Genomic DNA, 12,403 nt, shown 5'->3' with positions numbered 1-12,403 from the left:
TTGTTAATTACAAAAGGAATACACTGTGTCTGGCTGCTGGGTGAAGCAAGGGGAAATCGGGACATCATACAAGCGGCTCCTTTGGGGGTAGCGCTACATAAATATCCATTAATTCTTGCTGGCAACAATAAAGTTTTCTATGCATATTCTTATATAATAAAGTATTTATAGACTGGTGTTTGCAATTAGTATAGGTGGTTTTAACTATATTAGAAAGATACTGTAGGTGTCTGTAGCAAACATTGATTATTCCCTTACTGTTTAGGGGAACCACTGCAAGGACAAGCATACAGGGGTAGTGGTGAGGCTCTCTCCATTTAGTGTTTTTGTTTTATCATGTGTTTTAATTCGTGTTTTTACTGCAATTAAAGATATAAACAATTTTCTTATTACAAGCCGCAGTTTGACCTCTTTTGGACCCGCTTGACTTAGGCATCTTGTGCCTCTGTCAGTGTTTTCTTTTTTTTTTTCCCCTCAGCTATATTTGGGTCCTGAGGACACCACATGGCCAATTCCATGTGAGTTGGCATATCCTTTATGTATATGGGGGCCACTATTTAGTTAACTTCTGACCCCCCTCTTTCTTAGGTATTCTCATTATAGTCCTTAGCTGGCAGTGTCCCGGTTACCCCCCCTTTTCTACTTGTGTGTGTCCCAGAATACTGCAGGGGGGGGGAGGGGCTGAAAGAACACTGTGGCAATCTTAACCAGAAGTGGGAGCGGGTACCTGTCAAAACCAGGTACCCGCTCCCCCAAAAAATGCCAAATGTGACAGTGGAAGGGGGGAGAATGCAAACAAGTGGAACTTTCCCTTGTGGGTGAAGTTCCATTTTAAAGAGACATTCTATTGTAGTACTACATGTGGTTGCCATGAGCAATGGAAGATTGTAGCCACTTAAAGCAGCCTTTCGGTAGCGTGTACCTGTTACAGGTGGTTTTTTGGAGGGGAAGATGTTTTCACTTCTTCTTATGTAGCGGACTGTCTCCCATGGCAATGGGAGCAGAATGTCACCACTGAGGTCCCCATCCTGTACTGAGGTATGGAAATTCAAGAGTTAAGTGAGTGCATGCATGGAGCCTGCACTAGGTGCATAGTGGGGCCCCATTCCACTACCAGGGACAGGTGGATGTGGACATTAGCTCAGCATGTCCCTCCTAAATGCAAGCTACAGTGAGAGGTGTACATTTACACGGAGATTAGAGAGTTAACATGAGAACAGTTATAGTGCAAGTGTACATAGTGTACATCCATCTCTGAGACTGGAGGTCCACCTTAAGGTCAAGTATTCCCCCACTGCAGCCTCAGCCTTGTCTCAGGGCATTGATGGACACGGCAGAGTAAAGGTACAAGCAATTGTGTTAATGTTTAATACATCAAGAGAGTTTCTTGTTTGTCATCTTCTGGGTCGTGAGCGTGACTCAAGTAAAGGTACCCCATATGTGAGGAGAGTGAGCCTGTTACAGAGCCTTAGTGTAGCCCAGAAGAACCCACCCTGGGGGTAGTCTTATATGACCCAGACTTGGCACCCAAAGAGTTAATTGTGAACATGGAGGAAGGTCTGCTATCAACTCCTTACAACTTGCTCACACATGCAATGAATGAGGTTGCAGGTGGTGGTGTGGTCATTTGGGGGGTAAAACAAGCAATCAGGTGGCAACATTTTGCCTGCCCAAGGGTTGTCAAATGCCCTTTGAAAACTGATCCACAACAGATTGCACTTTATAGGACAATACAAATGCAAACATGTACTTTCAGTGTGGTTCCTACATTGTTTTGATCATCTGTCTCTTGATGTGCACTGTAGGATCTATCCACTGTCTCTATATACAGGATTCTGGAGATAGCAGATAGATCATACAGCACACTGGATAAATAGTATTTTCCCTAAAACTGTGCTATAGTCCAATATTCTTTTTAATAGCTAATAATAGTTTGTTTAATTCTTGGTTCTTACCAAGACTGGACTTTTTGAAAAAAAGGTTATCTGTTTAGAATACATTTGTAATGCTCTGCTGCAATGTCAGTTGCAGGATGTTGAAACAGACACAAGATGGCAGTGTCCTGCAACTCAGTGACACCCACTTTGCTAAAGGCTTTATGGATCTTATAGGCTCAACTGCAGGTCTTTGTTGGAAGGCTGCTAATTGGGGGAAGGCTGCTAATTGGGGGACTACATTTTTCTCTGAAGAGCTGGTGTGCTGGCAAAGGCATATAAATGTGGAAGCCCAGGAACAGGAAATGAGAGGGGAGAGAGCTGGAGAGAGGAAGCAGAGTGAGAGAGAGAGTTGAACTGACTGCCTTAGAACCGGACCAGAGAGAAGAGGAAAAGAGGAGTCACTGACTGCCAGCCTTATAGTTTGCCAGCAGGTGACCTGAAGCACAGTGACCGGACAGGACTCTGTAAGCGAGACCAGAAAACCTTTGGGGCCCCCATCCACAAGACAGAGAGAGAGAGAGAGACAGCCAGGACTTGCTGGAAGCCACCAATCGGGTGAGAGAGTCCCATAAACCAGTAAAACAAGAGAACACTGACATTCTCCTCATATCTGCTACTTTTTTCTGCACACAGTTGCAGACATTGCATTCAGTTAACACCTAGTTCCCTCAACCACTACTGTTGAATACATTTGCAGTACCATCCAACCATCAGAGCTGACCACATTACACGTCTTCTGTACACCGAATCACAGTGCTCCCTTAGCCATTGGCATACCCTCTTAAAAGAACTTCTACCATCGTTGCCATTGGTTGCTGCAGCCCAGAGTGAAGTTGCCTTTTGCCAACAAACCCTACTGCCAGTTTTGACACTTTATTTGCCTAAATCGGCCCTTTTTTCTCAGTGCATAAAAAGGGGCAACACCCAAGTCAAATGCCACTTAAAGGGAAAGTACTTGTACTTTTTTTCTTCCTCTTCTTGTTTTAATTCTTTAAGGAGCTGTCACTGCCATCACTTTCTACTTATGTGCCAACTGGGCCCCAACGAGTGCACAGAAGAATCCTCAGTGCGTTTAAAGGGACACTGACTACCCTGGTTAAAAAGCTCTTTCTATCTCAGATTTAAACCCTGCCATTGGATTCTGAGGGCCCAAAGTAAGCTAGTTCAACTGTTGTAGTTTTTATTGCTCACTGGGGATTGACAGCACCTCAGGTTTGGGGTATTAGGGTAACTTCTGAAAAGCAGGTCTGCTAACACTGAGTGAGATTCTGATGTATGTCTTATTTCTTTTCTTAGAGTTGCTAAGAGTAATAATTGCCATTACATGTACTAATACCATTTTGTACTGTTTAACCAAGCTTACATTGACGTTTAACCACCTCCCGTCCAGCCGTTGTATATAAACGGCCGAACAGTGGCAGTGCAGGGTCGGGTGGCCTTTTATAAACAGCCTCCCCGCCCCCTGCTTGTGACCGCTCCCTGGGAGCGTGCAGCACCGCGATCCGGTGCCCGCTGTGTCCTCCGGACACAGTGGAACACCGATCGTCGGACGGGACCTCTTTGTGAGGTCCCGATCATGTGATCACTGATTGGCCAATCAGTGATCACGTGCAGAGTAGTAAGCAATATGTCACTTCTGACATCATTGTTTACTACGTGTGAAATCTGTAAATGATCACAGAGGTCACATGGTACAAGGCTATTCACAACAGCCTTGTACCATGTGACAAGCTGTGACCAATCACAGCTCACACAGTAGTTCTCAATGGCTGCAAGAATGCAGCCAGAGAGAAGGAGAAATTATTGCTTTTACAGCCTTTATGGGTGTAAAAGCAATCAGTGTGTAAAAAAAAATCTTCATCACCCCCCCCCCCCCCCCCCCACAAGTAGTACAGTGACACTGTACTGCTAGGGTGACAGTATGTAAAAAAAACCCATAAATATAAAAAATAAAAATGTAAAAAAGAAGTTTAAAAATTATAATGTTTGGCTATAAACTAATTTAGGTTATTTTTTTTTTACTAAAAAGATAACAGAATAAATTTTGCCCAAGAATTATGATGAAATATTATTTATTTGCAAAATTTTATGACAAAAACACTTTTTTTTTTAATTTTTGGACTTTTTCATTTACATAGCAAAAAAAAATAAAAATCCCAGTGGTGAATAAATACCACAAAATAAAGCTTTATCTGTCTCAAAAAAATGCTAAAAAATTCATATGGGTACAGTGCTGCATGACCGCGCAATTGTCATTCAAAGTGTGATAGCACTGAAAGCTGAAAATTGGCCTGGACAGGACGGGGGTGAAAGTGTCTGGACATGAAATGGTTAATATAAACCTCATATCAGTTTACTAAAATCTGCGTGTGAGTCTATTTTCTAGTGGTCATTTACTCTGGTCAAAAGAATCATGGCAGGGAGCCTGAAAATAACTCCTCCTAATAACTCCTATGCTACTCCTAAGGGGTGCTGCACATTACTGTACATTTTTATATAACTCATTAAGTGTGAACATAAAACTGCCTCAGAATATTATTGTCTCAGTAAGTCCTGTTATACTCACTGTAATTCCTCTATCCGGCTTGTTGTCAGAGATGCCATCAGATCCCTGAAATGAGGACCCTCCAGATTGTTCTCAGACAGGTCCAGTGTCTTCAGTGTCTGGTTATTTCTTATTCCAGATGCCAGGAGGAGGCAGGAACTGTCTGTCAGATTTATATTCAACAATCTGTAGAAGAAGAGAAGAATGTTACCTGAAGAAAATTAATTTCTCCCCCAGGAATGACTAACTATTCTCTACATGAATGGAACTCATTTCTCTTTATTTTAATTGTTTACTGTATATTAGATCACTTCATAAAACCCCAGTAAATAGAATTGTATAAGAAAAATGTTATAATGGAGTAGACACCCCAATATTGTCATCCATGTGTAGAGATGGTGATATTTCTATACACAGGATGACCACAGAATGCCACTGACATGACTCGTATTGTGCTGTAATCTTCTTGGGTATGGAGTATGAATTGTATAAGTAGACAGTGTGAGGTCAGAATCAGCATTGCTAGTGATTGGCCAGGATGATTTTTATCTGATGTAGTGCCCTCCTAGATAGCTAGGGGGAGCTAGACTCCAATGGTTAGACAGAGGCTGAATATCAGCCAGGGTGTAATAGCTAGAGAGGGGTCAAATTGTGGCAGGCACCTACACCCCCTGGGCAGATAGAGGAAGGAGCACTCTGGTGGAAAATCAGATTAGTTACCTGCCAGTGACTGTTCATCTCTTACAGTGACATGGACCGGACCCCCTGTTCAGAGATACCTCCAGATTGTTGGGTGAAGAGAAGTTCATCTAAGGTCTGGTACACTAAGGAGACACTAGCTAGCTCTCCAACTGAGACTGTGTTGCGGAGAAAACTTGTAAATAGTTCCAGAGTTTATCAGTACCCTTGGGCATCCCGTACGCCCCTAACCATATCCCGGTTCTAATCCCCTAAATAAAACAATAATAACCAAAGCTCAAGGACTTATTTCCGACTCTAGATGCAAGCTTTTGTGAAGATGTGTGATGTCGGCTGTGCAGGACTATAGAGGGACCCAAATCTTCTAGTAACTCCTAAGGGGGTAGTGCTACAGTGATATTCTATTTATCTCTGCTGATAAGAGCTCTGTACTCATAGGAAACAATTGGGAGATATGTGATGCTGAATACAGGATGTGTAGTAAAGACCCTAATACTGATTGTGTACAGGGGCGGACTGACCATTTGGAAACTCAGGCATTGCCCGAGGGCCTGGGGTCAGTAGGGGGGCCCCATGAGATGCCCCTGGTACCTTTTTCATAGACTTTTTTGAGTTTGGGCAAGGACACAGGTGTCCCATGATCCCCTATTGAGGGCCCTGGGTCAGTAGGGGGCCCCATGAGATGCCACTGGTACCTTTTTCATAGGCCTTTTTGTTTGGGCAAGGACACAGGGGCCCCATGATCCCCTATTGCCCGGGGGCCCCATGAGTTGTCAGTCCGCCCCTGATTGTGTACTAAAATGGTGTGTAGTAAAATGGAGATCCACTGACAGCCATGTTAGGTGACAGGAAGCCAGGGTTGCCAACCTCTGGAACTGAACTTTACTGACACAAAACACAAAATTTACTGACAGAGCCAAATGTTTTACTGAAGCTTAAAAAAACTTTAAAAAAAAATAGCCAATGATCATTTTCAGTGCAAATATCAATATTTAAGCTACAACCACGTAACTAGTGCTTTTAGCATTGTGTTTACCACTTCATGATCAGGCTATAGCCAAATGACGGCTACAGTGCGATTGTCTAGTTCTAGGAGACATCCTCCCACGCACCTCCGTTGAGCTTTGTGATTGCTGTGTTCTTTTTGACACAGCTGATTACATGACATGGTAAAGGACCAGCTGTTGTAGAGCTACAAGTCCCATGAGGCATTGCAAAACTGACAATTACAATCATGACTCCCAAAGGCAGAGGCGTGATGGGACTTGTAGTTCACCAACAGCTGGAGGGCCACAGTTTCCCACCCTTGCTCTCGTGCACAGTGAGCAGAAGTCGCCAACTGTGTGCAGAGTCAATAACTAAAGACCTCCAAACTTAATTTGGCCTTCAGATTAGCTCAACAGTGCATAGAGAGCTTTATGGAATGGGTTTCCATTGCCGAGCAGCTGCATCCAAGCTTTAGATCAGATCAGAAAGGGACACTTCCATGGGAAAGGGACAGGGGCAGGACCGCCATGACTGAGGGACCGGTGTGGCGACTGGGACACTAACAGATGTTGGTGGAGCACTGGGGACACTCAGTGATGTTGCTGCTGCACTAGTTTGTTACACTGGTGTGGCTGCAGTCAGGCTCTGTAGATAGCTGCAGCGTGTCTTTTTACACAGAAATCACACAGATCACTGTAAACTCACAAATTTCTGACAATATTGGTACAGATCAGCTTTCATTCTCCTCCTACATGCTCTCTGTGTAAGAAGAAAGAGAGCCAATACAACAACGTGGCTTTTGCTTACATTTTGTGATTACGGGGAATGGACACAGTGATCACAGTATACAGGGCACAGCATTCCTGTACCCCAACCAGTGATGCACTGTGTCCAAGGGACATTAACCGTCACAGATCACACCCCAATGCTGCACATGAGCACCAAAAGTAGGAGAATGTACAGATACATCCTTCCAGAACAATACTGTTTTTTGCCTGACCACTGCGCATAGACGGCAGGAGCAGAGTTGTTCTGGGAGGATGTACCTGTGGTTAAAGGAGATTTTGTATATTATACGAGATGCGTTCAAGTCAAACTGGGACTTTTACTTTTACAGGTATAAAAAGGGATGCTAGCATTGTGGTACTACACGTAAGTGGCAAGTGTAAGTAAGTAAGTAAGCAAGTGTACGTAAGTAAGCAAGTAAGTGGCAAGTGTGTTCTATTGCTGATAGGTGGCACATATGTCGCAGGTCAGTCCAGAGACTGTTAATCAAGATGGCAGACAACAGTGTTAGTGCGTGCATGGAACAGCATGTGGTGATGATATTTCTTGTGATCAAAGGCATAACATTTCTACAGAAGACTTCAAGCACAGTGTTGAGATACTCAGCCGCAGTAAGACATTTGAATGCTGTAAACATTTCAAAGATAGCAGTACATCCATCAGTGACAATACCGACCATGGTGGTTCCCAGCCCCCAGCAGTAACAGTTGCAATTTGAAAAGTTAGCGCACACTAGATACCAAGACAACTTTCCACTTTGATCGGCACAGAAGAGTTGATGTCGGCACTGCATTGAAGGAGCATTTTGACAGGCATTCCAGGCGTTAGTTAAATGCTGAGATAAGTGTATAAATGTAGAAGGGGAGTATGTTGAAAAATAAATGCAGTTTCCAATCCTTGAAATTTGTTCTTTTATTTTATAAACTCAAGAGTCCTGGTTTGAATTGAGTGCCCCTCATATTATTAATTCATTTTATATGGATAAATGTCAAACTGTCCCAGAACAATATTGTCTCAGTCAGTCTTGTTATACTCACTGTAATTCCTCTATCCGGCTTGTTGTCAGAGCTGCCATCAGATCACTGAAATGAGGACCCTCCAGATTGTTCCCAGACAGGTCCAGTCTCCTCAGTGTCTGGTTATTTTTTATTCCAGATGCCAGGTGGGGGCAGGAATTGTCTGTCAGGTTATTACCACCCAAACTGTAGAAGAAGAAAAGAATGTTACTAGAAAAAAATGAATGTAACTATTCAAATGGGGTTCCTGTCCCTTTTTTAGTTAGCCAAAAGGAGCTAGACTAGGTTTTCAGTTAGAGGCTGGATACCAGCCTGGATGACTCAGCCTGGGTATGAGTCAGCCAGGTAACTTTAGGTCAGGGCTGAGGGCTCTGCAGGTCAGTTCCCTGATACCTCCCCCTAAAGACTTGAGAAGTTTCTAGAAGGCAGTGGGTGGGGGTGAGGGTCTACATATTTAAGTGATCTTGACCAATCCCCAAGTAGGAGGCTTGGCATGAGGTCCAGAAAGCCTAACCAGGAAGCAGTCAGTCCCGGGGGAAGATGGAGTGAGAAGGCAAGTGCCTGGGAGTGGGCCCATGAGGGGCTCACCTACAGGCATAGTTGCTTGACAGGAGGATCTCTTAGCCTCACCAGACCCTGAGAGAGGACAACCTGGGAATCAGGGAAGAAGCCAGCCCAGCATAAGGCCTGAAGGCAGCCACCAACCCACAAGCTTACAGGAGAGGAAGGAGTGAGTAATCCTAGGGCCAGATAAGGGGAGAGGGCATTCTGGTGGGAAACCTGACTTGCTCATCACCCAGGACTGTTAAGTCTAAAGTGGCCACTTCTGGTTAGCCTTGCCCATGGATTCCCTCAGGCAGCTGGGTGAAGAGGAGATTTCATCTGCGGTCTGAGTACTACAGCTTGAGGACTGGAGAGCTCTCCCAGAAGAGAATTCTTTGTAGTTGTACATAGTTGCTAAGGAGTTTGTCAACAGTTCACAACTCACTTTCTCAGGAAATCTCCAGATATCTCTAAATTAAAAATTTTGAAAAATTATGTTTACATGATCCTAATACTAAAGGCCTTATAACTATAAATTCTACATGTGTCCACTCTCCTCCCTCACCCCTACCCGCTGGCACCCACCATGTCGGTCTTGGGACTGCAGATGGGGAAGTGGAGTCCAGAATACATGGCGGGGCCACATGCATGCCTGGGGGGGGGGACTGTTAATGAGGGTGTGTGGAAGCAATCGGGCAGCAGCACAGCCACCCAAATGCTTCCACTTGACAGGCAGGAGGCTTCCTGTCAGTTTTCCACACAATCCTGATGGCTGCAGCTGATGCTGGATTGTGTGTAAAACCCCCTGCTGTCAGGTCCATACTAAGAGTTAATTGGCAGTACTCTGGTTGCCCTGGCTGATGTCATGCATCATACATGGTCAATTATGACACCCGGGTCCCCCTTAAAATTCATACCAGGCCTTATTTTGTCTGATATGAACACTGCAGAGGTCCCCATGCTTTTGTCCCCTATCCCTGCCCCTTTGTTCACATTTACCTGTCAGCTGAGAATCCTTGGCTTACAGCTAAATGGACCAGAAAAGAATAGATCATAGTTTTTTAGATGCCAGCTTCCCAGAAACCAGTTTGAATAGCTAGCTGTCACACTTGGCAGACATAGTACTACCGCTGCTAAAGCTAAATGAATCACTTCTCAGTGCCGCCAGAGATTTGTCTTGGCTGAACACTAATTTAATTAACCAGCAGCTCATCGCCGCTAGTTAAAATGACTGTAATCCCTCACCTTGTAAAACAACCCAGTTCAGTTTAAAATACAATTGAAAGGCAAAACATTTGTGTATAGATCTAAAAAAACCATTACATACACTTTTATTAGAAGTGATCACATAGCCTCTGTTCTCTGTTGCACAAGAGCTTGGGGAGGAGAAACAGTTCCACTGATCTTCCTAATTAGCAGTTTGATCATTGTAGGAGAGCACACTGAGTTCCCAGCACATCTAGAGGACTAACCATGCTGTGCTCTAATGCTTAGTGTGATCAGTTTTTATTAGGAAAGCAGAGGGACTGGCAGAAATGCCAATGATTTTACACAAAGGAAGCATTACAAATAAAACAGGATACTTTTCTTACAAGTACAATGGTACAGCAGGCACATATCAGGAATATAAAATGTTGGATTTTAAGTATTCTTTAACAGGCAGAATACCAGATTTTAACAAGGTATTTGTTATCAGACTTGAAATAGTCTGTTCCTGAGTGTGATAAGATCCAGGATTGGGTATTTATAGATATCAAAAAACAAACACAATCTGACCACATTATGATTATATGCTTTAGTTTGGATATAAAACTGTCCCAGAATATTATTGTCTCAGTCAGTCCTGTTATACTCACAGTAAATCCTCTATCCGGCTTGTTGTCAGAGCTGCCATCAGATCACTGAAATGAGAACCCTCCAGATTATTCTCAGACAGGTTTAGTGTCCTCAGTGTCTGGTTATTTCTTATTCCAGATGCCAAGTGGGGGCAGGAACTCTCTGTCAGGCGATTATTATCCAATCTGTAGACGAAGAGAAGAATGTTATCAGAAGAAAATTAATTTCTCTCCCAGAAATACATGTAACTAATTGCATTGTAGGCAGGTTGCCTACTGAACGTTAGCTACCCAACTCATCTGCCCAAGTCAGAGAGAAGGGGCTAATATTTTGCTGCCTTCTCCAGGTTAGTTTGTGGGCCTTTTGTGTATGATAAAAGGAGAGAGATAAGGGTCCCCGTGGGCCACGTAAAGTATTGAAGAAGAAGGCTTCTGGGACCTGTTGAACGCTCCAGGGACGCTGACTCGTTGGGCACCATAATGATGGACACTACCATGCTGGATCTTCCAATTATGGACTTTACATAGCACTTATAATGAAAAAAAACATAATTTCCCTAACACTGATTGCTGCTGCCCCATTGTACCTGCACAGGTAGAGTCCTTATGGGCAAAGCTCTCAGTAAAGTTATTTTAACTGCTTTGAGCCTGGTCTGAAGTTATTCAAGAGGTGCATGTTGGGTTCTGGTGTATCCCAGAGAACCTAGGTCTCCAAAGTACTATGGAGTATGAGTAACACCTCTACAAAAGGTTTAACTCGGCAGGGTAAAGAGGAAGTAGTTGCCATGGGCAACCGCAAAATGCAAAAGCTACAGCAACTAGTTGTTTGTCGTGGTACTTGGTTAGATGTCAGGTCCTCTGGCAGCAAGGGAGTCATCGGGAGCAGACTAGCATTACAGAGATACAAGGCCTGATCACGAGGTATGGGAAGGAAGGAGTCAAGTGCATGCATGAATTCTATGCTATGTGCATGGAGGGACTTCATTCTGTTGCTGGGAGTGAGGTAACAGAGGGTGCTGGACTAGTGGAATGGGTGAAGGCTCAGCACGTGCCTCTGTTACAATTGTGCAGTGGCATGGGACAAGACATCTCGCAGAAGAACTCTGTACATTATTGATGCACACAAGTGGCTCATCTCTGAGTCGGGGGCTGACTTCATGTTTGTTTCTCATACAGTGAGGAACAGAATTATTTGAACACGAGGGGCGGGGCCTGAACATGGCGGCGGGGGAGAGCTCAATGTAGGAGCTCGTGGACGGAGCTCCGTTGTCTGGCCTCCCCAAGCCTCCAGGTCTATCCCCTCAGGCATGTTTTGAGTCCTGCGGCGTGGGACTTACCCTGGCCCGACGGTTCCCTGTGGAGGAGAGGTGGATGCTGGCATGGGGAGAGAGAGGAGCGGCTGGAGACCGGCAGAGAGAGAGTCCCTGGATGCTGGGAGACGAAGGGGGACGGCGCGATCACGTGACCGGCCGCAAGGTACCACTGGGAGATCGGGAAGCCGGCCGGCCGGCCGGCGTTTTGCAGTGAGAGAGCTGCGCCGACCTGTTTGCCGGTGGCCGATTCAATCTCCCCCTGTCCCCCTGAAACCCCTTGAGCTAAAAGTAAATGGGAGGAGAACCTTTGAGACCTGGACAAGGAGATCGAGGAGAGCCTGGGGAGTTGCCCCCCCCCCCCACGAACGGAATTTTAGGGGAATCGAACGAGAGAGCACTCACAAGAAGAAAATACATGAGGAGGGTGAGTGACCATGACTGTACTCTATCTTGTATTGATATGAAGCCCTGAGTGGACCCCTAAAGAGAAGCAAGGAGTAAGGGAAAGGGGGGCCCCCGGAGACTGTATAAAAGGTGGAAGAGGCCCGAGGGAAGAAAAGCTTAAAAATCAGCAGGGGGTCAGGGAGGAGATTTGAAGGTTAAAGAACTGTTTTCCTCTCCTTACCCACGAATTTACAAAAGAGTATAAGAAGGATATAAGCCACAGAGAAAAATTAAAAATAAAAACGTAAACGGAAGCGGGCTTAAAGGGTCCCAGACTGGTACAATTAAAAAATATACC

General features: G+C 44.7%; 1 protein-coding gene across 3 annotated transcripts in view; it reads right to left on the bottom strand.

Annotated features, from left to right (window-relative positions):
• The window catches only part of LOC149452257 (NACHT, LRR and PYD domains-containing protein 3-like), a 123,797-nt gene that overhangs the window by 27,050 nt on the left and 84,344 nt on the right, over positions 1-12,403 (bottom strand). For 2 of the 3 annotated variants that reach the window (XM_089689579.1, XM_089689580.1), the window contains exons 11-13: positions 10,370-10,534; positions 7,992-8,156; positions 4,504-4,668 (exon numbers count right to left, since the gene is read on the bottom strand). In XM_089689579.1, the coding sequence (XP_089545705.1) occupies positions 4,504-4,668; positions 7,992-8,156; positions 10,370-10,534 (495 nt within the window). The remainder of the gene's footprint in view (positions 1-4,503; positions 4,669-7,991; positions 8,157-10,369; positions 10,535-12,403) is intronic. The other variant, XM_089689581.1, reaches the window with a different exon arrangement.

Source organism: Staurois parvus, unplaced genomic scaffold (genome assembly GCF_062004578.1).
Source record: "Staurois parvus isolate SC_StPar_1 unplaced genomic scaffold, SC_StPar_1.0 ptg000486l, whole genome shotgun sequence".
Lineage (NCBI taxonomy): Eukaryota > Metazoa > Chordata > Amphibia > Anura > Ranidae > Staurois > Staurois parvus.
Note: the sequence above shows the minus strand (reverse complement) of the source record. Positions and strands in the feature narration are given on the sequence as shown.